The 25,821-nt window shown below is 51.2% G+C and overlaps 1 protein-coding gene across 5 annotated transcripts; it reads right to left on the bottom strand.

The window, feature by feature from the left end:
- Window positions 1–639: 639 nt before the first annotated feature.
- On the bottom strand, window positions 640–25,390 carry SLC41A1 (solute carrier family 41 member 1). Of its 5 annotated transcripts, none has more exons than XM_024234249.3 (11): window positions 25,115–25,390; window positions 21,473–22,490; window positions 12,411–12,518; window positions 11,218–11,289; window positions 10,416–10,560; window positions 10,128–10,274; window positions 9,359–9,506; window positions 8,378–8,457; window positions 6,803–6,937; window positions 6,330–6,478; window positions 640–3,244 (listed from the first exon to the last, which is right to left on the bottom strand). In XM_024234249.3, exons 2-11 carry the CDS (start codon window positions 21,842–21,844, stop codon window positions 3,059–3,061), a joined length of 1,542 nt encoding a protein of 513 aa, XP_024090017.1. In that variant the 5' UTR covers window positions 21,845–22,490; window positions 25,115–25,390; the 3' UTR covers window positions 640–3,058.
- Between the last annotated feature and the right edge of the window lie 431 nt (window positions 25,391–25,821).

Genomic DNA, 25,821 nt, shown 5'->3' with positions numbered 1-25,821 from the left:
TAGCTGGGATTACGGGCGCCCGCCACCATACCCAGCTAATTTTTGTAGAGACGGGGTTTCACCATGTTGGCCAGAATGGTCTCGAACTCCTGACCTCAGGTGATCCACCCCTCTCAGCCTCCCAAAGTGCTGGGATTACAGGCATGAGCCACTGTGTCTGGCGATGCTGTATTTTCTATCACACAATCTCTGCATTTTAGAGATGTTTCTTTTCTTTTTTTTTTTTTTGAGATGGAGTCTCGTTCTGTTGCCAGGCTGGAGTGCAGTGGCGCGATCTTGGCTCACTGCAACCTCCGCCTCCCGGGCTCAAGTGGTTCTCCTGCCTCAGCCTCCTGAGTAGCTGGGACTACATGCACCCGCCACCACACCTGGCTAATTTTTGTATTTTTAGTAGAGACGGGGTTTCATCATGTTGGCCAGGATTGTCTTGATCTCTTGAGCTTGTGATCCGCCCGCCTCGGCCTCCCAAAGTGCTGGGACTACAGGCGTGAGTCACTGCAGCCGGCTGAGATGTTTCATTTCTTGTCACACTTTGGCCCCTTTCTACTCCTAATTGAGGAGAGGGTAAGGCCTACAGAGCAGCCCAAGACAACAGTTGAAGCTGCTTTTTGATGAGACATACAGGAAACACCAACCATCTAAATAAACGTCCTCTTTATTTTACCAAATATAATTTATCAGTTAAGTTGACATTTGTCAATTCAGTTATAGTAACTATAAATAATTCTCTTAAGACACAGTTCTGTAACTTTTTAAGGATACGAGAGTAAACCAATATTGCTCCTTGCAGCCAGGCCAAAAGTACATGCAGTTGGTACAATTGGGGAAAAGAAATGAATCTTCCATGAAAGTCACCTTTGTTTTCTTTCCCTCTCACCCTACAGTCCTCCTCTGCTCACACACTCAGGGCCTGGGGCATGCCTATCTGTCTGCTTTTTAGGCAAAGGAGGTCGCTCCAGAGTCTTCTGGGACTGCCTGGCCAAATTCCAGAGATGAGGAAGGGGCGAGTGACTGGGGTAGGGGTGGCTGGAGACCATAGGGACACAGCCTTAGGGGCAGAGTTGGTTTTGGTGCCTGTACAAGAAGAATCTGTGTGTCAGTGTCTTTTGAGGTGGAGGAAAAGATGAAAAAAGTCCAGGGGGAGGAGGAAAAACAAGCCCAGGCTGGTGTTAATGAATTCTGTTGGACACAACTCCAACTGGAAAACCTCTAAAATTCCTTCCAATTCTACGGTTCTATGATTCCAGAAGGAGGCCTAGAGGTCTGGGTAGAAATGGAGGGAGAGAAACTATGGTCTCTGGAGGTCTAGGGCAGGTTCCTGGGATAAGGTGTGGTGTTGGTAGAAACAGGATCATTGCCTAAGCTTTCCCTTGGAGGTGGGCCCTTGAGGCTACAGATGGAAGGGTTTCTGTGGAAGCTTCTGAGAGAAGTTAGAAAAAGCCTACATCCAAATCCCCAGATCTGTACACGTGTGACTGCGGATGGAGGCTCCAGTTTTCTCCCAATTTTGTGCTAGGCAGAGAAAAGTAGAAGCAACCAGATGATGTCCACCCTGCTAGTTCTAAACCCTCTTTTGGGTGCTTGGTGAGGAGAGGTGAAAGGAAGGGAATGTGAGGAAGGGTCGTTTAGGGAAATAAATACTGGTTGAGCAATGGGAATGGTGGCTCTAGCTGTGGTCAGCACTGCAGAGTAGGGGTTTGGAAAGGAGAAAGAGGCAGAAGAATCTGGCTTGAAGTAGATGCAAATACTTACAACGAGGAAACTTTCTCTGCCAGATTGAAAGGGGCACATGGCCTTTGTAACCTGGAGAATGAGGTGAGGTTAGAGCTGTGTTTCCCTTACCACTGGCTTATCAGTGCCTGGCACAGTACCTAACACATAGTAGGCACTCAATAAATATTGCTCAAAGAATGTTTCAGACCATGCTTGTCTGCAGGAGAGCTCATGTTGCGGAGGCTGCATATTTGCTGAATAAGTGAATAAATGATTGGTGAATGTCTGTGGGCAGAAGCCAAGAAAGAGGAAAACTGACCTCTATGGCATGACAGAATGAGTAATTTTAGGAAGTGACAGGGTCCAAGGTGACCAAGTGATTATGTCCTCAGAAGAAATGGCAGCAATGAGACACCCGTGGTTGTCCTCAACCTCCAAACCATTCTCCACATACCCATGACCTGTCCCTAATCTCAAAACCCAACCTGGCAAGCTCTGGGGAAGGTAGTGCTTAGAGACAATTTGAGATGAAGGTTGAAGAGAGACAAAGAATCAGTCCTCTGGGCCCAAGGAGAATGTGGATTTTGGGGAACCTATAGGTGGACATGGGTCAACAGGGAGAAGAGTGCACTGTTCCATTTTTTCCTGGATATTACAATCAACTGGAAATGATCAGAGGGAGGGGTTGTTGATGTTGATCAGGCCATTGAACAAGAGGCATGTGCACAAATTGAAAAGTCAGTCCACCTTACTCTTTCTGCGAGTGGGAACACTTAGGTCCAGAGGGCAAGAGAACAGAGCGGGGATCATAGGGGCCTGGAGCAGCTGTCTCCTGTCCAGAGCTTTGAAGTTGGTCCACTTCTACAAAAGTATGTCTGTGTTTGGGAGTGTTACTTATTCTTCTGTCCCTCTGTTCAACCAAAACCAAAAATAAAACAAAACAGATAAAAAGAAAACAAAACCAAAAATCCAGAGCCCACTTACAAAGGGTTTCTCATTAGGGCCAAGACAGGTTGCTAAAGCCAAACCCCATATCCCCAGATTCCAGACAAAACTCCCCTGCCCCAGTCCACATCACCTGGAGGCACCCATCATGAAACTGCACTTGGTGATTGTCTCAAAAACCTACTTGTACTGCTTATCTCAGGCCATCTGTGTTTCCCGAATTCTTGCTATACAAACTTGGCTCAATGTATAAAAATTCCCATTGAAAATAATGAGAATTTGGTATCAAAGTGAAGTCCTAGAAAGAGGTGGGAGTGTGGGGTGGAGTAGGGACAGGGGAACAAAAGAAAAATTTCAAATAGAAAGTGCAGAGGGATGGGGAAAAGGTTGAGTGACCAAGCTAGTCCCCAACATCCGTGTCTCGGTCCCCTATGAGCCAGAGGACATGGAAGCTGAGTGCTAGGAGCCCAGTGCCAAGCAGGTCCCCCAGAGCAGTCAAGTATGGGATGGAGAAGTTGTCCGGGTCCAGGCCCCGGCCCCACATCCAGTGCACCATCCAGTCTGCGATGTACAGGAGAATCAGCACCTGGGGAGACAAAAGGGCGCAGCCTATAGCCATCCTCTCTCTCCAGGGGGAGCCAGAGGCCACACGATCAGACCCATTCAGTGCATCACAAGGCTTGGCTGGCCACAATCCTTACTTTTTAATCTTCCTCTTTCCACCCCAGCAACCTCTTTGTGTTCCTCCACCCCACAATTACCACCTTGAGCAGACAACAGGCACAATGAGAGCTCTTTAGAAAGGAAGATGCTGCTACGACCCAGGGTCACCCACATCAGCATTATATTCTGCTCCCAAGTTTACCAAACAAGGAGCTTCCTGACCTAAATCCTACTTGTTGCAGGAACTCAGCCCTCTTGCCTCTAACTCTGGGTCACCTCATTCTGGGGTCACTCCAATTCCTGCCATGTTGGCCTTTCCAGGAGCCTGGCAGGGGGCTGGCTGTTGGAGTCAGCTTTTCCTAAAGGGATGTCTTCTCTAGGCAGAGTGGTATGGCTTCCTCCTGACCCTTTTCATTCTGTTGTTGTGGCTTTTCACTCCATTTCCTTTCCATTGTTTGCGTTCGAAGAATGCAAGTTTATTTTAACATCAGTCCTAATAAAGTTGAATTGTGAATAAGTCACCTCAATATTAACATAAAGCAGACAATGCATACCAATTCAAAATACATTTGACATGATCTGCAGCTTTGATTTTATCTGTGCTCTTGCTTACCTTCTATTAATACAGATAATTAAGAATGACTCAGATCAGAATCTCGCTAGTGGGCCCAGGACCAGCAGCATCAACAACAGCTGGGTGCTTGTTAGAAATGCAGAATCTCTGGACCTCCTGAGTCAGAGTCCGCATTTAACAAGATTTACATGCGCTTTTAAGTTGGCGATGCCCTTGATCTAGAATACCACGGTGGGGCAGGCCTGAATCTCCTAGAATCTGCACAGTGCCTGACATTTGGGCTCCCTAAATGACTGCATCTGCGTGAGAATGAAACAGATTCTGACAGTCAAGCTCCAATACAGTCAGTCATCTGGGAGGTTTTACCCTTGACTATACTTTGTAAATACTGTGGTATGAAAATTCTGCCCTAAGGGATCCAGATGCGGGAACCATAACCCTTAAGGGATCCAGAAGCCGGAACTGATATCTATTTTTAGGCAGTCTTGGGTGCTCTCCTGTCCTCTCTCTTTTTTTTAAATTTTAGGCTCTGCCTGAGAGAATCCTGCCCTCTCTCCAAGGAAGCCAGAGGTGACTCTCCACACTCTCCCTTGCCCTGCACATAGCTGTCTTGTGCTACCACGGCCTTGGCCCCCCCTGCCCTCCATAACTTCACACCCTTTCCAGCAGCTGCAGAAGGGTCCAATAAACAGCATGGCCAGGAGGCCTTTGGGCCATGCCCTAGGAAGGGAATGGTAGCAGCTGTCCTCACATTCCAGCTTCTTGAGCAGGCCCCAGGACACACAGCTGGGAGGAGGTGGCAAAGGGATCAATAAGAGCCTTTACAGGGGATCAAGTGTCATGCTCTGGCCCTCCACAGATCTAGAGAGGAGAGCAGAGGCAAGAGTGTCTCCAGGGTATTCATCATGGATGATGGCACCGAGGCTCATCCTTTCCAATCCAGGCCAAGGGATGAGCTGAAAACCTCCACCACAGACCCTTGGCATATCCACCCCCACCTTCTCACCACGTGCTGCACTGGAACCCACTAGCAATGGAATGTGGCGGCTTGGCTAACTGCTGCAGAGCAACAGCATATGGCTGATTCTCAGCCCCGCCCCTGCCAAGATGTCCGAACACAACCTGTCTAAAGCTGGGGGTGAGGGGGCTGGAGGGATAGGTGTTAATCAATACAGGACTGGTGAAATAAAATTATGGTCTGTGTATCACAGAATATGATGGAGCTGTAAGAAAATCAGGGTGTTGTTCTCTTTATGTATTGATATGGAATGATCTCAAAGATAAGCTTAAGTGAAAAATGCAGGGTGCAGACAGTGTGTACAGTATACCACATGTGTGTAAAAAAGAGGAAGGAAATAAGAAAAATAGACGTTTACTTTTATAAATATAGAATAGGTTTGAAGGACACACAAGAAAGGGATAACACTGATGGTCTGTGAAGAAGAGAACCAGATGGCTGTGAAGAAGAGGACAGAAAAGAAGACTTTTCACTGAGGTTTCACTATGACCCTTAAAACATTTTTGAACTATGTGACTGTTCAAAAATCAAACCTATAAAAATTTAAAATGTAATAATAAGGGTGGACCTAGCTGTAAAGGGTTAGCATAAGGGAGCCTTGTGGTGATGAAACAGCTTTCTGTATTTTGGTTATAGTAGTGGTCACACAAATCTCCACTTGTGATAAAAACTGCATAGAACACACACACACACACACACACACACACGAGTGCATGTAAAACTGGTGCAATCTGAATAAGCACTGCGGATTGTATCAATGCTAATTTCCTGATTTTGATACTGTCCTAAAGTTATGCAAAATGTTATTTTCCCATGGAGGGAAATTGGGTAATGGTATATGGGATTTCTGAATCTTTTTTTGAGAACTTCTTACAAATCTGTAATGATTTCAAAATAAAAAGCTTTTACAATGTAATAATACAAGAAGGGAGAAAGTGTCATGGTATTATGGAATGGCAAGCCTACACAGGATCCGACAGATTATCTAGTGCAGTGGTTTTGACAGTTTTTCAAGCTATGAGACGCTTTATGAAAATGAATTTCTTGAGAAAGCTCAACATGCAAAACAGAGCCACGTGGAGCTCTGTGGCCAGTGGGGTTGGCATGCAAACCCTACACGCTCAGCATCCTACAACCACCTGCATGAAAACTACCACCCCTGGTCCATTCCTCTCAATTTACAAATGTATCGCTGAGGATCAGAGTAGTAAAAGAACAGGGTCAAAGTCACACAGCATGTTGGTGACTCTACTGGAACTACCATCTGTTCTCCTGCACCCTTGTCTGGTGTTTATCAGCTGCCCTGACACAGAGAAAGAGGAGGTTGAGTGTCTAAGAGGCCAAGTCTGGCTTCCTCTCCCATCCCTGCAGGGCATCCTGGCTCCTTCCCATGCCCCTGCTCCTGCCACTTTGTACCTGGAGCAGTGCAGCTGTCATATAGAAGATGATGAAGATGAGTGTGAGGGTGGTGTGCCCGCCCTGCATACAGCTGATGGTGTAGAGGAACACCAGGTGTCCTGGGACCACGAGGAGGAAGAGGACCCGGGCTGAGCGAGAATTCACATCTGGAATTGGGGAAAAGAGGGTGTAAAGAGGAGGGGAGGAGAAGACCTGGCCCCAGAAGGCCTTTCAAAGTCAGGAGGGACGGCACCATACCCCAGGGCAACAGACAGATGAATGTCTCTACTTCTGCATCCTGTGGTCTCCAACCCCTAGGGTGCTCCAGGAAAAGACAGCCCTCCTGCCTGGGCTCTGCCCTTCAGAACAGCTGGCACAGCCCAGCAGAGAAGGAGAACCTGTGGATCTGGGCCCCAGCTGTCTCTTAAGTGGAGCTCACTGACAGTAGGCCCACTCCCCCCAGGGCTGGAAGGCTGGGAATCTGCCGTTACCAGGGCTGAAGAAGGTGGTGCAAGGACTGGGACAGCGGCGAGGAGCTTGCTCAGAGTTCTCTCCGGGCATTCCATTCATGTGCAGGAAGGTGGAGATGCGGCTGGCCTGCACTGCCACCAGATTGCCCCCAACACCTGCAGAGACACATACAGGCTTGGACACAGACAGAGGTCAGGGCGAGGAGTGGGAACAAAATGATCTTCTCACTCTTTGTCTTTTATCTATAGAGGCACTGTCCTCTGCCTTAATTTAGGGTCTATGTGGGCATCACCCATTCACCAGTCCCCAAAAGAAGAGTAAGGCACTAAGAAGGAAGACAAAGACCCCTGCTTCCAGGGCATTTTCCAGCCTCCCCCAACCTCCCCTCGATGGAGATGCAGCAGTTCCATGTTCCCCTGGCAAAGCTATGACAGTGCTGGAAAGGATACATGCAGATCTGCAGACTCAGACAGCCTGACTTCTCCACCAGTAGAGCATGGGCACCTGCCTTCCTACACAGCTGAGGGGATGAAGCCCTGCCTTGCCTCACCCCCTCTCCAATGCTCTGAGCAGACCCAGGCATCCTATGGTCATATGCTGATTCTGGTAACCAGTTTCAAGATCAGGTTTGAGCTCCAAACTCTGGAATCTGGTATCTCCGCCAGGACCTGTGCTGATTTCTCTGTTGCCCTCACATCCCAACCTGGTCCCTGCTCTTCTCAGCCTTGCTCTGAGCTCTGGGAGACTGGTCTCCACGGACTGCATCACCCAGTCTCCCTTGCTGGCTGCTTCCACTGTGTTTGTTCAGTGGGAGGCAACAGCAGGCAACCAGAGGGCAGGTGGAGAGAGAGATCAGGTATTTCTTTCCCAATCCCTCCCTGCTTTTCAGCATTGGCTTCCCCATGTTGAGGGCAAAGACAGAGCTTTCACTGGACTCCTATAATGCTATTCCCTCGTTACTATGGTTTGAATATAGTTTGTCCCCATCAAAACTCATGTTGTGGCTTGGTCCCCAAATGTGGTGGTGGGAGGTGGTGCCTTTAAGAGTGAATAGGTTATTAAGACGGATTAATGTCTTTCTTGGGAAAGGTATAGTTCCCACGAGAGTGGGTTGTCATAAAGCGAGGTTTGCCTCTCTTGTTTTGCCCATTTTGCACATGCCCAGTTTTCCTTCTGTTTCTCCATTTGGATGTTTGGATGCAGCATGAGGCCCTCACTAGAAGCAGCTGCCCAATCTTGAACTTCCCAGCTTCCAGAACTGTGAGCTAAATAAACCTTTTTTCGTTATAAATTAGCCAGTTTCAATTATTCTGTTCTAGCAACAGATAATGGACTAAGATACTCCCCTTGACCCTTTAGGAGTAGAGGCTTCCCATTGCTGCTAATCTCTGGGTGCCTCAACATCCCTTATCTGTCCTTTTACTCTGCTCCCACCTCTGTAAGCAGTCCCTTCATTAAGGTCTTGAATCATCTGAGCTAGATTCTCTTGTCTGCTGGAACCCTGACTGATACAGAAACCAACCCCTTAAGTCCTCTTCTCCTGTCCCTTTCCTTCCCCCAGCCCTGCCCTCTGACAGCTGATGCCCAGACCTCACCATTAATCACAGGCGTGAAGACAGCCATTCCCGCAAAGTTGGGGTCTGAGACAGTCTTGTCCAAGATGAGGCCTCCCACACTATAGAGACATAAAGACAAAATGACACAAAGACCACTGAAGGGTTCTGCCTTAGTCTCTGGGATGAGAGGTCCAGGCCCACCTATCCTTGGAGATGAAGGGAAGCACCATGGCTCTCAGGAGTTCCTCATCGTCCAGTCTTTGCCTCCCTTGACAGGATTAGGTGCTGCTCATAACATTCTGACCGGGCACAGTGACTCCAGAACAAGTTGGTGGTACTGGGTCAGGCAACCACCTCCTGTACCTGCCCTCTAAGTTGGCTGGAGGAGCAGCCTGCAGGACTATCTGCCTCTGAGGACCTCTGTTGTTCTGCCCACTCAGCATTTACTTCCCTTTCTGGTGATAGCACTGGGCTCCTCCTCAGGGAACCGCCTCTCTCAAGCTCAGTGACTGCGGCTCAGGTGACAATGCCTGAGTGATAGGTAGGCTCCAGGTCCATCCAATCAGAGGACTGCAGCCCCAAGGCCACGCTGACTGGTTTGGAGATAACCATGTCACCAGATGAGAAGCAGTGGAACTCTATTCTGGGACGTTGTGGAACTGTTGGGGGAAAGAATCTCTCTTCCCACTGGAATTGGTAGGAGTAAGAAAAGCATAAACCTGGGCTGTAGGCCATGACAGAGAAGAGCAGAGCTGAGAGTCACAGAGTACTGAGGCCCTGATCTTAGGTAGGTCCCTGAATTCAGCTGTGCCTTTTTGGTTCTCCAGGCCAATACGTTCTGCCTTGGAATGAAACCCAGTTCAGATGGTTTCTGTCATTTTCAACAGAAGGACATGTGACTGATACACTAATGAACACATTTCTAGGGTCTGACCCCCACCCCCTCTCTCCAGGGTTTAAAAAGAAGTCTGTGGCAGGGTGGGAGTGGGGTAGGAGTGGATACTCAGGGCCCCAGCCTACCTGCTGATGGCCATGGCAATGATAACAGGCTCCCAGCCCGAGTACAACACCTCCCTTGTGGCTGGACTTCGTCGGGCCAGCACCACCCAGACAGGCAGCAGGGCCACAAAGAAAGCACACACCAGTGGATAGATGTATCGCCAGTGATCTGAGAGGGCAGAGGTCAGAAGGAGATAAGCACTGTGTTTCCCTACCCCAAGTTTCTCCCTGGCTCAGCCTGAAAACGTCCCAACAGATCAATAGCAAGACTACACTAAATGCCAGTAAACACATTACCCCATTTGATCTTCACTGGCAGCTCAGGAGGTAGGTGGGACCAGGCTTTTCCATTTTATGGATGAGGAAACCAAGGGAGAGAGCTAGCCAGGCACTGAACCAATTAGGGACAGCGACCAGAGGACAGAGACTCTAGGTCTCTTGACTGGATCCCAGAAATCACCATCTCCCACCCGCTTCTTCATTTTGCAAGCAGATCCCAGCCTCTGGTTCCTTTCCTTTACCCTTTCCACCTCATCCCTCCCACAGAAGTAAGAATCTGCAGGACCACATAGGAATATACTTCTGATACTTTTCCCCTGCCCCTGATGCCTGCTTGAATTTGAGATCAGTACTTAGCTTCACATCTCTAAGATCAGGAATTGTTATTACAACCTGTGTTCAAACCAAATAGTTTAAGAACACAGAAGAAACTCCTGCACATTTGCAAACTACTACCATCTCTCCCAACCCCACCCAGGACTCCACCCGAGCCACACTCTTGGTGGCTCACTCAGTTCCAGGTAGAGTCCCCAGCTGATGCCTGAGAGCAGCGCCAAGGTGATGAGGTCGCCCAGGCTGGCAGCAATGGGTGTGGCCACGTTGTCTGGGTTGATCCCAATCTTGCGAGAGCCAATGATGACTCCAATCATGATCATACCTGGTGAGGAGGTGGGAGGAGGGGCAGGCAGGGTGAGAAGAGATAAAGGAGTCTTAACAAACAAAAAGAGAGAGTGGAAGTGCCAGATGCAGTGTTCTCTGGGGCAGCACTCCTTACTCCTCTATGCCCTCCCTTCCTTACCCAGTACCAGGGAGGCAATGAAGGCTGTGGCCACGCTGCTAGCACAGAGCAGGAAGGCGTGCGGAATACTGAAGTGGCCATCAGGGATCCAGCCAAAGACGACGGCTGCAATGGACGCCAGGAAGCCCACCACCGTGGCCTGCACCTGGGGACAGGAGTGGTAACTTGGAAAGCCCTGAGAGCAGTGGGCTTCCTAAGCTGAGGTCATAAGCATCTGGGCAGACCTCTTCCTGGCTGGCAGTAGCCCCAGGAGGCAGGCTGGACTGCATGGTCCAGCCCTCCCAGGCTGGAAGGATGTCTTTATTTATTTAGGTTCACACCAGACACTAGTACTGGGCAGTGCACTCTGCAGGAGCCCAGAACATGTTACTGGCTGAATGAGTGTGCCTCTGGGGATGGGAGTGAGGTTCAACAGAGCCGGAGCCTTCCGCCCAGAGTCAAGGCCTGGGCCTCAAGGGGGAAGGCTCCCAGTCTGAACCTGTGTGGTCTCATGGGGAGATGGGACTGCAGTGGCACAGGACATCTCAGCACTCCTGAGTCTGCTCATATTGCCAGGATCTGCTGGGACTCAAAGGCACCTGCACCACCAAGAACTGAGAACCAGAATGGGTGATGCTGGGCCCTCCTCATCTTGGGCATTTTCCTGGGTAACCTAGTTACCTCCTAGAGCTACTCTGGGGGAAGCCAGCTCAGTGGGATACTGGAGATTCACTCAGGAGCCTGCTGGGGCTGACCTAAGCCTTTCAGAGATTCCTGACTAAGGGGAAGCTTAGCCCACCCTCTCTGGTCCCTGCCTTCTTACCTGGATGAGGGCCATGTTCCCAGTGATCATCCGCCAGAGCTCCTTGGGTGTGTCCATGTGTCCAATGTTGGCCTGGGAAAGGGAGGGCAAGGGACTGAAGCTCCAGGCTGGAAAAGGCCTGAAGCTCCATCCATTAGGCTCCTGCCTAGATCATGAGGCAGTACATGTGGCCTAAGACTCTGAGAGCAGGACCTGACAGTCCTGGAAAGGTGAAGCAGGATCAGGGAAACTGAGGAGAGAGGGAAGGAGCTAAAGCTGAGCTCCTGCAGCTGGGTGGGGGGTGGGAAGGGGGTCCCCTAGGCAGTCGCCTCTCTTCCTCTCAGGACACCAGCTGAGCAGAGGCAAATTCTATCCTTTGCCCTGCTTATCTGGGCAGCCCATTCCTGCATGGGTCAGAACAACCCAGTCCCTGACTCTGAAGCCAGACTGCTATCCCAGGGAAGGAAAGGTCAGCTGCTGGTGCAGGACTGAGGCTCCAAGAGTATTTGGGAAGGAGTGGGTGGCATGGGCCAGAAGTCGGGTATGGCAAGTCAGGGTGGGTTAAGTTGGATGCCACTTCTGTCTGTCACCTTCTCTAGACTCTTGGCCATGCAGGGACATCCCTGGCCTCCTGAGTTTTATCATCTCCCACCTCCAGCCCAGGGCCCTGTATCTGTTCAGGCCCGGAATCGTCATGGCTCACAACTGCGGGAGGTAGGAATGATGAGCAGCTCCTCTCTGTCTGTTCCCTTAAAGAAGAGCAAGCTGCCATGGGTAAAGGGAATGGGATGGCCGGGGGGCTGGGGGTGCTGGGAGGGCCTGGCTCTGCTCCCGCCCAGCTGCAAAGCAGGGCTGGAGATCAGAGGAGGCCCCCATCTGTGCGGGTGGAGGAACCAGCATGATGCCTGCCTGTCAAAGCTGCACAAACAGTCACGAGGTGGTTGAAAGGTAGGGGGTGGGGCAGGAGTCCAGGGGTGGCTGGGACATCCAGAAACCAAGCTTGGGAACCACTTTGGGCAGGGAGCCCCTGCCCAGGAGCAGGACACCCAGCCTGGGATCTCCCTACACCTGCCCAGCCAGGCCCTCCCTTCCCACCCCAGCCCCACACTCCAGGCCTGGGCAGTGGAGAAGGGCTAGTAGCCCTCTCCCAGTCTCTGGCTCTGTGCTGCCCAGAGTCCTCTCTGTGCCCCACTCCTCCCAGCCAGGACACTCACTGCAGTGGAGAGCCTTGATGCCAGGGTCATTTCCAGGTTCCCTTTGAGCCCCAGCAGCGCAGGCACTAGGATGAAGACCTCTGTCACCTTCTGGAAGACTTCCCAGTGCTAAGAGGTGAAAACAGAACCCAGGAATTTCAGTGCCCCAAAGGGCGGGCACTGAGGTTCACAGGTACTCTGAGATCAGGGTCTTGAGGAGGAAATAGAATCAGCAGGGAGTGAGCACGCCAGCCACCTTTCCTCCAAGAACCCTGGAACCAAACCAAGCCCATGATTCTTCAAACAACACAACCCCCCTTCCTGCCACCCAGAACCAGGGAGATGGAGAGGGTCTCTGCTGGTTGGGAGACTCTCAGTCTGGCCCTACCTTCTCTGCTTTCCTGGAGGTGGCTGGGGAATGGTAATGGGGACCCACACAGCTGAGCTGCCCTGGGCTGCCTGACACCCCAGAAATCCTTTGCAATACCCCCTCAAATTGCAATCCCTGGCCGCTTTGCCTTCAGTCCAGTTTCTCTGTTGTCTCAGCTGTGAAGAGTTGGGCTCCACAGGGCTGGGGCCGAGGCTGGGGAGATTAGAGAGTTTGTTTGGTTTCTATCTCCAAGGGCTTTGGGCCTCAGCCACAGCAACTCTCCTTCTGAACAGGCTCTGAATTAAGACTGTGGCCCCCAAACCTCTGAATGCTGGCCTGCAAGAGGCTTTTTATTTCTCTGTGCACTGCCTTACCCCACACACCTTCCTCAATCTCTCAGCTAGGAGAAGCAAGTGTACTCCTGTAGGAAGAGCCCTGGACCAGGAGTCAGGAGACCTGAGTTCTAGTCCCAAGACAATCAATCCTGGCTCTCCTACCAATGTCTTTGGTTAACATCTATTAAGAACTGATTATGTGCTAGGCTAAGTGCTCTCCATGTATTTTCTCTTTTAATCATCTTAACAACCCAATAAGGTAGGGGCTATTTTTATTCTCATTTTGTGAATAAGGAAACTGGGGTTCAGACAGTATTCTACTAGTTAGTGCTAAGAGGATTGCAGGAACCAGGACTAGCTATTTGAAAGCGACTTTACTTGCAATTGAAACTGAGGACTTGCAAAAAAAGGTTAGGATTGTGTCTCCCTCCCTGGCCCTAACAGGGTAGGTGGTTTCTTTTATTTGTTTTAAGAATGGAAAGTCTCCAGGTTTGGAGAGGGAGGAGGAGGCCAGAGGCCAGGTGGATATATATGGGTTGGTCTGGGTATCATGGCTGGGAGGCCAAGCACTATGTTAGGCAAGGGCACTGGACCAAGAGCCTTGGGTCTCCTACAGGAGACAGCAGGGATGGCCCCCTACTTATCTCCCCAATACGCCTCCTCACGTAGACCAGCTGGACACCTTAGACAAGTTACAAGGGCCTCAAGCTCTAGAAAAATGTTCAATTCAGGGACCAGATCAGATGGTCTTTCAAGGCAATTCCAACACCCACACTCTGTCGTTAAAGATGAGCAGTGGCCAAGCGCAGTGACTCACGCCTATAATCCCAGCACTTTGGGAGGCTGAGGCGGGCAGATCACCTGAGGCCGGCAGATCACCTGAGGCCAGGAGTTTGAGACCAGCCTGACCAACATGGAGAAACCCCGTCTCTACTAAAAATACAAAAATTAGCTGGCCGTGGTGGCACATGCCTGTAATCCCAAGCTACTCGGGAGGCTGAGGCAGGAGAATCGCTTGAACCCAAGAGGTGGAGGTTGCAGTGAGCCAAGATCGCACCACTGCACTCCAGCCTGGGCAATAAGAGTGAAACTCCATCTCAAAAATAAAATAAAATAAAATAAAATAGATAAAATAAAGTTGAGCAATACTGTAGACTAGTAAGAGATCACCTCACACCCATTAGGATGGTTACTATTTAAAAACCCAGAAAATAATCAGTGTTAGCAAGGATGTAGAGTTTGGGTTGGGCATAGTGGCTCATGCTTATAATCCCAGCACTTTGGGAGGCCAAGGCAAGTGGATCACTTGAGGTCAGGAGTTGGAGACCAGCCTGGCAAACATGGTGAAACCCTGTTTCTACTAAAAATACAAAAATTAGCCCGGAATGGTGGCGCACACCTGTAATCCCAGCTACTGGGGAGGCAGAGGCAGAAGAATTGCTTGAACCTGGGAGGCAGAGGTTGCAGTGAGCCGAGACAGTGCCACTGCACTCCAGCCTGGGTGACAGAGCAAGACTCCGTCTCAAGAAAAAAAAAAAAGCATGTGGAGATTGGAACCCTTGTGCACTCTTGGTGGGACTATAAAATGGTGCAGCTGCTATGAAAAACAGTACGGTGGTTCCTCAAAAAATTAAGAATAAAACTACCACATGATGCAGCAATCCTACTTCTGGATATCTATCCAAAAGAATAGAAATCAAGGTCTTGAAGATATATTAGTATGCCCATGTTCATAGTAGCACTATATGCAATAACCAAGAGGTGGAAGCACCCCAAATGTCCATCAAGGAATGAATGGATAAACAAAATATGCAAAGTGTGGTACATACATACCATGGAATATTTCTCAGCCTTAAAAAGGGAGGAAATCCTGTCATATGCCATAACATGGATGAACTTTGAGGACATTACTCTAGTCATAAAAAACACTGTATGATTCTACTTATCTGAGGTATCCAAAGTAGTCAAATTCTTTTTTTTTTTTTTCTTGAGACACGGTCTCACTCTGTGGCCCAGGCTGGAGTGCAGTGGCACAATCATGGCTTCGGGCTGTAGCCATCCTCCCATCTCAGTCTCTCGGGTAGTTGGGACTACAGGCATGCACCACCACACCTGGCTAATTTTTGTATTTTTTGTAGAGACAGGGGTTTCATTATATTGCCCAGGCTGGTCTCGAACTTCTGGGCTCAAAGGATCCTCTCGCCTCGACCTCCCAAAGTGTTGGGACTACAGGTATGAGGCACCATGCCCAGCCTAAGTAGTCAAATTCATAGAGGCAGAAAGAAGAATGGTGGAAACAAGGGGCTGGGGGAGCAGGGAAAAGAGTGAGTGTTTAATAGGTACAGAGCTTCAGCTGGGGAAGATGAGGAGTTCTGGAGATCTGTTGTACAATGAGGTGAATATACTTAGTACTATTGAACAGCACACTTAAAAAAGGGTTACGATGGTAAATTTTATCTTATGCATTTTTTACCACAATAACCAAAAAGATAAGCAAGGCTATCAGAAGGGGTGGGGCTAGGGCTTGAGACCAGGAGAGGCTGGGCGCTGGGTGGCCCTATAAGGCAAGAACCTCTCTTTTCTTGTCGGAGCTCTCTCTGTGTGAATGGGGTGGGAGGCCTCACACGACCCTGGGGAAGGGCTCATTTCACTGGGGCTGGAGCATACGCTTGCCTGAGCTCCTGGTCTGGCCAAGACCTGGGACTCTCCTTAGGGAAGCCCCACTGTAGAGACTAACAATGGGGAAGAGACTGCCCCGCATCTCAACAACAGTTACTGGGCTTCCAGGCAGCCACCGGATGAGCCAGCCCCCTCCAAACACTGAAGGGAGGTGAATCCCTTCCCACCCTAAGACCCCCCAGAGAGAGGGCAGCCCCAGTGAGCCCCATCTGCCCTGGAGCAACTTGGGGAGTGTTACTCTTGGACACGGCTGGTACATACCACTGAGGCTCCAGCTCCCTGCAGTCCAGCCTTGCTCTGCTTTGCCTCCTGCTTCCTCCCAAACCAGCTCCAGAGAGGGGAAAAATTCCCCTCTTCTCCCCTCCCTTGTGGGCTTTCAAAGCTCCTCTCAGAGCACAGCCTCAGAGCTCATCTTCACCCCAAAACACCAGCTCCACCCTGCTTCCAAGCTGCCAGCTCCATGAAAATCTCACTTCTGCAGGTAGGTGTATGTAATGTATATGTACTCGTAGAAAGAAAAAGCCCAGAAGAAGACTCCACATGTATGCAAGCAATGTTTTCTAAGCTGTTTGTAATGAATATTGCTTGCTTTTATTATTATTTAAGAAAAAATGTATAAAGCTCAGCTAAGTTCCTCCGGTTGCTACCATAAGCACCCCCAAATCTCCCAGCACAATGTACCCTCTCCTTATAGCTACAGGAGGACCTATAAAGTACGGAGTTTTAGGAGCAGTGGGTTGAGAGACAGACAGGCAAGGAGAGGGAGCAGTCACAGTAACAGCCCCTATGCAAAAGTCTTCCCGACTCTTACAGAATATAGCCTGGAACCTCACACGACCTGACTCCAGGCCAGCAAAGCCCCGAGTTGGCACTTGGGTCAGAGAAGCCAATTCCTACACATATACTTTCTTCACCCACAAACCCTCTCAAAGCTGCAGCTCAGGCAGAAAGCCTCTGACACATGGGCACACATAGGACTCTGGGAAGAGATGCTGGAGGCTGGAGATGTGGAACCAGCCCAGGAATCAAGGTGGCCCTGAGGTTAGGAGTAGGCAGGATGTGGCAGGGGCAGACAGTGAGTAGCTCTTCTTCTTCCTTTGGCCAAATTCAGCCCCATCCTGTTCATCCAGGCTGGGAGTATCTGCCCCTGAAGTCACACCCGTCTGCCAAGCAGCCACCCACGCCTTCCTGCTCTGATGGGGATGAAAAAGGGCACGTTCCAGGAAGTGCTGCCCTGCTTGGAGGTGAGGGGAGCATCTAGATTTTAACTGCTTCTCAGAAATGCAGCCCCTCATCTCTTTCCTTCTCTAACCTTGGGGTGAGGGGCTCATGGATCCCTGGTATTCTGCAGGTGAGGGAAGAGACTGCCTCCCCCATAGCCAAAACGAATCCTGAGGCACAGCAATCACCTTAAGTCTCGGTCCTCAGTGGTCCTGCCAGTACCTCTTCCTTGCCCTTCCAATGCGCCTCTTCCAACCCTCACCTACTCCAATCCAAGCTCATACACTGACCCCGACCTGCCTTCAAGGGTTCTGGTCTGAGCCACCTCAGGAGGGTAGCAGCAGGGAAGAAAGTCAGAGCCAGGAATCAAGACATTAAGAAGACTCAAATTCCCAGATACAAGCTTTAGGCTCCAGGCTGTGGGAGAATCTGGGCTCCTGTGGGAGAAGCTGGGCTGGAGCTGATCTTTTAGGGTAAGGACTGGGTCAGATGAGATTACAGTAACCCCAGGCTTCACCTGTCTGAGGCTTTTCCAAGAGGCATCCTCTAGGTGTCCAGGAAAGGGCCTTAGGGCAACACCTGGATATACGGTGCGGTACAAAGCAGGAGCAAAGCAAATGGGTCCCTGACAGCAGGCAGGGGACAGAGATGGGAAAAGCAGAAGGTGTGGTCAAGTGAAGCAGATATGAGTGTCCCGCCCAGGGATGCTGTGGCCACAGGAGCAGGCCAGGCACAGGAGGAATACTTCCTTCCCACTCCACTTCCCCAAGGCCACGCTTGCCATGCACTTTCATCGCTGCAGACTTCTGTATACACAGCAGGGTCTACTTTGTTCGAGATCCTTAGCAGGTGAGTAGTGAGTTAAAATAAGGACCTGTCTTAACCTAGCTGGGAATTAAAGTGCAGATGGGCACACTACTTCCTGTCAACCCATCCCTCACAAAGGCTGATAGGTAAAGGGAGTGAGACATCTGGAGCAGCCTAGGACCAAACTGGGCAGATGGACACAAGGCTCCTGCAGGGATGAGGCTCCCATATCCCAATCCCTTCAGAAGCCAACACCAGGCCCCAGCCTGCTTCCCTTCCAGATGCTGCAGGAACTTTCAGCCATGGTTGGGAAGTTAGAGCAGATGGAGGTCCATTTATCCTTTTCCTACTTTGGGCCAGCACCAGCCCCTTATTTCACTGCAGATGCTGCTGTGCACATTTACGGGAGGGCAGATAAGAGGAGGCAGAAATGAGCCTTCTAGGAAGGGAGTGGGTTTTCTTTTTCTTTTAAATTAAAATTAAAATTTAACTTTTTTTTTTTTTTTGCATCGCGTTGGTGAAAAAGAAACCAAGTTTTCTACAGCAGCAAGGAAAGATGGGGGCCCTGGACCAAGGAGACATCTGAACCAGGGCCAACACGGACTCCTGCTCAGTTGCTCCAAGATGCTGGGGACACTCCATAGCCAGCTTCTCCAGATGGCCCCAGGGTCTCGGGGCACTTTCAGATACTCTTACTGAAGTCCATCTTAGCTCATGAAGGGGTGATATAGGTGTGAATCCTTAGAAACCGTCCTGCTCTTCCTGAATCTGAGATTGTCAGTCCCCCTTTCACTCCCGTGGATGTGGAATAACAATCTCCCTGTGGTCCCACGTCTTGGTCCCTCTGCACTCACCCCCTCCTGCCATCTCACTGTTGCAGGGCCTGCTCCAGCCCAGCTGTAGCAGGAAGGCTGGGGGAGGAGGACATGGACAAACCTGCCATTGTCATCCACACCAAGTGGACCCTAGCTCTGGTGTGAGCCAAGGTGCCACACTGAGAGCAGCTCCAAAGATTCCCTACCTAGGCCTCTCAATGTCTCCAGCTCATGGGCCTGGAGTGGGGGTGGGGCAACACATCAGAAGCTTTGGAATCTAAGTGTGTGGGATGGGTAGGGGTGTGGTGTGTATGTGGGGGTCCCTCCCTACCCCATCTAAGAACTTTTATTCTTGCTCACTTCAGAAGATAACGCTAATTAATCCAGATTCTAGTCCACCCAGTTCTTCAAGGAAAGACAAAGAAAATAGGCTCCTCCTAGAGTCTTTTTTTTTTTTTTGAGACAGCGTTTGGCTCTGTCGCTGAGGCTGGAGTGCAACGGTACAATCATAGCTCATTGCGACTTCAAACTCCTGGGCTCAAGTGATCATTCCTATCTCAGCCTCTCAAAGTGCTGGAATTACAACAGAATGCCACCATGCCTAATTTTTTTTTTTTTTTTTTTTGGTAGAGACAAGCTCTCACTTTGTTGCCCAGGCTGGTCTTGAATGCCTGGCTTCAAGCGATCCTCCTGCCTCAGCCTCCAAAAGTGCTGGGATTACAGGCATAAGCCACCATGCCCAGCCAGAGTTTTTTTTTTTTGAGTTGGAGTCTCGCTCTGTCACCCAGGCTGGAGAGCAGTGCCACGATCTTGGCTCACTGCAGCCTCCACTTCTCGGGCTCAAATGATTCTCTTGCCTCAGCTTCCAAGTAGCTGGGACTACAGGTGCCTGCCACCATGCCCAGCTAATTTTTTGTATTTTTAGTAGAGACGGGGTTTCACCATGTTGGACAGACTGGTCTCAAACTCCTGACCTCAGGTGATCCGCCTGTCTTGGCCTCCCAAAGTGCTAGGATTACAGATGTGAGCCACTGAGCTCGGCCCCCTCTCGGAGTTTTTAACCAACTGGTGAACCATGGCCATGGTGAAGGCCACAGGAGTTAGTGGTGTGGGCTCTAGGGTCAGATGACCAGGGACAAGTTACCTAATCCCTCTAAACTACAGGTTCCCTACCTACAAAATGGAGATGATTATGGATCCTACCTCATGGGCCTACCGAAGAGCCCCCCAAATGCTTCCCTACTACCATTATTATTATCCAGAAAATATGAAAACCCTCTTCAGTTCACCTCTGGACCCTGGCTCTGCACTCCTTTGTAGGTATCAAACCAGAATGCAACAACTTCAAGAATGAGAACTGAGGCCACAGGAAAGGAATAGAAGAGGTGGAGAAAAATATTACCCTGTTCTCTTTCTCCTCTTCCTACTATCCCAGCCCCGGCCCTAGCGGGAGAAGCAGCCACTAAGGGGAGGAACTCAAAGCTCCCGCCTGGCTTCCCAACCTCCATGTAGGAACAATCTTCAAGATAACAGGTTTGGGGAAAGGGAGGCAGTGCAAGGCACTCTGGCATGACTTAAACACCATTCTCACGAGCAACCAAAGGTGCAGGGTTCCCCTGAAGGGCTCAAGTCAAAGTACTCCATGTGCACACACTATTAAGAACCAACTACCTTCAGTCTCCTGGGACACAGGCATGGTGAGACCTACCAGCAGGACTCTATATCACTATGGTCTGTAGGGTCGGCTTGGCACAGGGAAGGTGATGCCAAGCTTCGTGTCCTTCTGGGAGATATCACGATCAGGGAACACTGGGGGTCCCATAAAGCAAAGGCCAGATCTCCTCCTGCCTTGGTATTAATATTTCTCTGAGTACCTAGGACAGAGGCCAGCACTCAGCAGGAATTTGATACACATTGCTGAATTACTTAGATAAACCCAGCACCTTCAAAAAGTTTGGTGTGCCACACTGTGCCTAAAAAACTTTTATCTAAAAACAAAACTTTATTTCTTGGACCTGGAGGTTATTCATAAGTCCTGACTCACAATAAATTAACGTGGCACATCTCTGGCTGTTAGCTTCCATGTCCCACCGACTCTCATCCTTCATTCTACCCAATGTCCTCAAAAAGAATCCTCTTTGCCTGGGGCAGGTTCAGAATGACAGGTGAGGAGCAAAGAGGAGAGACAGTTCTGCCCAGGCCTAGTTACATTTTGTCCCCATTTACATCAGATAATTAGCACTTTTGGGTCTTGTTACACCAAATCTCCAAATCATGCATCAGACAGCAAGTGCCCACCCCCACCCCACAAGGGGATTATGCCAAGGTTACAGGAAGATAAGCAACACAAAATGCCTTCAAGAGCCTTCCTACTTAATTTGAGACCCTCTTGGCAGCTGAACAAATTCCTGCCCAGTAGGGGGATGGAGGAGAGGCTTGAAACTGAGCTTTCTACTATGGGTATCCTTGAAACCCCAAATGCAGGGGAGAAAAGGCATAAAGAGGAGACCCTTGTAAATGTCTCCTACTGAGCTCGGCTTGGCAGGAATGCTTGGGAGAGATGGCAAGCAACGACCTTGTTGCATCTCTCCTCTCCCAAGCCTAAGCTCGGGAGCCAATTCTGTTTCTATTTAGCAATACTGCCCTGATCACCTCCCCAGGGCTACTCGGTTTCCTTGAGGCTTCTGTAGAAAGGAACTAGACCAAGAAGAAACCGAGGACATGATCCAAAGGGAAACAGTATTCTAGGAAACAGCAGCCACTTCTGACAGGGAGGTAGAGAGGAAGTTCCAAGTTTCCCAGCAGGCAAAGGTGGCCCTGGGCTCACAGTCAAGGGTTGCCCTACTCAGGTCCTACCTGCACAATGTCCAACACCATGCCGGCAGCCACGGTCCCAAAGCCTGCCAGGAGGAATGGAAACAGTACTTGCAGCCCGATGGAAAAGGAGGTCTCCTTGAGTGGGGAAGGTGGCGCAGGGCCACGGTCTGTGCTGACGTCGTCACTTTCGTTGCTCTGGCTCCCGTTCTCCAGCAGGGCGTCCTCCTCCCGAACCCCCTTGGCGTTGGCCCGAGACTCAATCACCACCTCTACCCCAGCCCCATCAGGCCCCAGGAACTCTGAGGTCCCAGCCAAGGGCTCTCTCCCTGGGCCATCTGAAGAGCAGGGAGAGGCAGAAGGGCCAGTCCCGTTCAGTTGGTGGACGTCCTTCGGCTCTGGCTTAGAGGACATGACAGGCAGGGAGGAGGGGAAGGGAGAACTTTCCTCTCTTCTTTTTGCTTTCTCTCTCCTTCTCTAACTTGGGAAAGAACTTAGTCTTGGGGTGAACCCAGGCTTGGGCGCCGTGGGACCTCTTCCCACGGCTCTCCACTCCTACCAGGCACTGCAAAAACTGATCCACCAACAGGCAGCCCCATCAAGCACTGAAGCCGCAAGCTGGGGAGAAACAAGAAATTCCTCACCGGACAGCCACTAGGGGTGCAGGTGCCTGACTCCAACCCACCAGCTCTGTGCTTGAAGAAAATGTATCTGTCCTCTTATCTTCTTTGGTTCTCAGCGGCAGGCTCCTCAGAGCAGGGGGCATCCGGAGTAGAAGAGCTCAACCAAAGTCTGGGGTGCCCTCTGAAGTTGCCCCTCTTCCGTAAAAAGCAGCTTGAGTTCAAATCTTTCAGAACACAGTGCCAGCCTGGGGCTGCGGCTCCCTCCCGCTCCTTTGGCTGGGCTCCGTCAGCTTCCCACAGCTCCTCAGGCTCTGCTGGTCCCAGCGCAGCGTCTGCCGTCTTTCCTTTCTCTTCCAGAAACTTCCTCTCTTCCTGGGAAGAGCTAATACCTCTTCAAATCCCTGGTCCTTAAAGTCACGAGAATCAGTGTGGAACACCTTATGTGGGAAGGAGATAAAAGAAAAAGAACATTACGCTATAGCAAAGAACAGCTTGTACTGGGAGAATTTCCCCTCAACGCAGTTAGAAGTTCGTCATGTAGTTACAGAGTTTGCTATTTGTCTCCCTTTTTCCGCAAAAATTACTCAGTCCTGCACTGCTCCATCTGGAGGCTCAGCACGAGCTATCCCTGCCATCCTCCCCACCAGCAACCCTCCTGGGGGATCACCACCGTGGTCACCAGCAACGAGATGTGACCAGCCTGGGATTGGGAAGATGCTGTGCAGGAGCCCTCTGCACTGTTTCCTCAGCAACTGGGGGTGGGTAGGTATGTCCTCAGCAAGACCCCTTCTTGAATGCCCATTAAGAACCCTGCATTATTTAAGTGGGGTTCAGTTACAAATTCAGTCACAAACTCCCTGCCACACAGCCACCCCTGTATAAAGTGACTGCTTATCATCACAAGACAGCAACAGAAAGACAGCCACACAGGGCAAAGAAACAGGGAGAAACTGATTGCTGAGTGAAGTCCCCCAGACCCCAGATCGCTCTAGCTTCTGAGAAAACAAAACAAAGCTAGGAGGACTCCCTGGGCAGTGGGGCAAGCCTGCCAGACCAAGGCCAAGAGCCAGAGGCCTACCCACTCCTGCCCTTGAGAGTCAACAGTGTTACAAAGAGCTCAGACAGCTGACTCGGATCCAGGCCTCTGTCTCTCCCCCTCTCCCCCTGCTCTTGGCCCTGTGAGCTTGTCAGATAGGACAAGGGAGTTATCTCAGTTAGAAGGGACAGAGCATAAAACGATTGCTTATTACCCACGCATTTCAGTTAATTAGGCTCCTCCTGTTCCCCAGGGTTACTGAGAGTTGGATATAGTGGAATTCTTAGAAACAAAAACAAAAAAACAAAAGTAAGCAATAAAAAAAAAAAAACCCAAAACAAAAACCAAAGCACCGTAAGCCAATATGCACTTGCTCCAAATGCATCTCTTTAACTGTAATGGCTCCACTTCTCTTTGCCTAAAGGAATCCCCAGGCTTCCTAATTCCTCATGGACTCCCATCCTATTCCATTTCACCAGAAGAGCTCTTATTCGTAAAAAATAAATTTAAAGAGAGTTCCACCAGGTAAGAGGAACAGGTCCTTAAGTATTCCAAACACACACAATTAGTCAAGTTCAGTTTAGGAAAGGAGGTATCAAACCCCAGGAACTGGCCCAGGAGAACTGTTTCCTCTATCAATTCAGGCACCCACCAGGACTCCCTTTTCCAATCTCCTTAAACACAGTACTGTGGTTCTTTCAAACTCCCTCACCAGAGATCCAGGAGGAAACCTCTGAGTCCAGTGCCCCTATGCCAGAAAAGTTTCTGAGTCCGCTAAAAGCTGACACCCCCGCCTCCCTCCTGTGTTCCTGGCAGGCCACTGAACCTGAGAGGGGGCTCCCAGGAGGGGAAGCCAGTCCTCCCTCACCACTCCCCTTGTAAAGAGACTTCAGACAGGCCTAAGGCCCTGGGACGAAAGAAGCAAAAGTGAACCAGGACGCCCTATCCCCTCCTCCCAGGCGGGGACAAAAAAGACCCATTTTGGTATCCCCAACCCCGAGGAGGGAGAGAAAGTAACTGGGTGGCCTCCTCAGTCTCTCCACCACTCAGATTCAGCAAATGCGCTGCGCGCCAGGACTCCCGCCCTCCACCACCCCCTCCCCGCCCCAGGACCCCACAGGACCCCACAGGACTGACCTGCCCCTTGCTTGGGAGGAAGGGGGGAGCCTGGCCAGTGGCAGCGTGGCCCGTGGTCTCGGGGGGTGCAGGGCACCCCCTCTTCTCATCACTCCTCCTCGGCAGTCCTCCTTGGCCCCCGGCGTGCCCTCCCACACCCCCAGCCAAGGCGAGCGTCCAGCCGCTACACCCGGCTCGCTACATTTCGCTTCTGCGTTACAGCGAGGCCGCCGCTCCGCTTCCACGCGGGGGAGGTGGCCGGGGAGGGCAGGATATATCGCTTCGGGCCCGGCGGGGGGGCACCCGGACGGGGGACCGGGGGGGCGAGCTCACGCGCCCCCAGTCGCTTCTTGCCCGCGGACTTGGGCCCAGCTGGTTGGCTGCCGGTGGCAAACGTGATCTGGGGCAGACTGGGTGGCACCCCCCCTCCATCAAAAATAGATTCTCGGATGGACAACAGCAGCAGCCAATCAGGAACTGGGGAGGGGGCGGGATCAACCTCGGCCCGGCCCCCTTCCTTCGCTTCGTGCCCAGGAGGCGGGACGCCGGGGAAACGCAGTAGGAGGAGTGACGGGAACCGGGAGCCGGCTCTACGCGCCTGGAGCGCGCGGGTCCCAGCGCCCATCGGCCTGGGGTCCGAGGGGCCCGCTGCCCGGGCTCACTGCGTGGTGCTACCGCCCCTGGGCCCGCTGCGCCGCGTCGGAGCCCCAGCAGACTTTGAGAGGCTTGTGCGACAGTGCGCGTCCTCTCCTGCCTCTGGATGTTTCCTTGGAGCTTCTGGCCTTCGGGAAGACCGGTAAACGTCCCTGTGGAGCCAGCCAGCCAGCCAGCCACCTCTGACCCCCGGGCTCAAGCAGCCAGCCGCGTGCTCCCTCCTCCCGCTTGGTACCCGGACAGAACAGTCCCTACCGTGCTCTTGGACACAGCTCCTCTCCCGCCGGCTCGTCATTCTGGGCTCCTTCCAGATTCCGCGTTCCTTGAGCAATGGCTCACCCCTGCCGAATCCGGCCTTAAAAAACTCCCAGCCTTGAAAGGGGTGGAGACTGGCTGGCGGGAGCGAAAGGAGGTCACACTCATGGCTGGGGTCGCACACGCATCACCTGAGGTCGGAGGGGAGGGGAGCCTCACTTCCTCTGACCCACTGAGCCTGGTGGCAGCGTGCGGAGAGATGTCACCATCCCGGACTAAATGAAATCCAACTTTCCCTGACGCACCTTGTGGGATCAAAGAGGGGTGTTCCCATGCTCACCTTTCGCCACTTCCTCCCTGGGGTATCTCCACCTCTCCAACACAAGCTCAATGCCAGTTCTCTTTGGGATGTTTTTGTGCAGGGGGTGTGACCTCCCTCATAAAGGAACCCCCACTCCCAAGTTTTCCTCTCTTGTCAGTGGAACCTGTGACCAACGGTTCCTTCCTGTCCTTTTCCTCCCTGAAAGTAGCCCGGGGGCATTCGAACATGGCTCTAGACCCCTGAATAGGGTTTGGAGCAGAGATGTGCCTGGGGAGAGGAGAACGCAGTGCTGTGTATGAAGCTTTGGGCACGTGCACACAAGAGCACACACAGCAACCTGATCAGGTCATTCCTTTTGATAAGGATGACAGATACACATACCAAA

The sequence above is a fragment of the Pongo abelii genome, chromosome 1 (genome assembly GCF_028885655.2).
Source record: "Pongo abelii isolate AG06213 chromosome 1, NHGRI_mPonAbe1-v2.0_pri, whole genome shotgun sequence".
NCBI classification, from domain to species: Eukaryota; Metazoa; Chordata; class Mammalia; order Primates; family Hominidae; genus Pongo; species Pongo abelii.
Note: the sequence above shows the minus strand (reverse complement) of the source record. Positions and strands in the feature narration are given on the sequence as shown.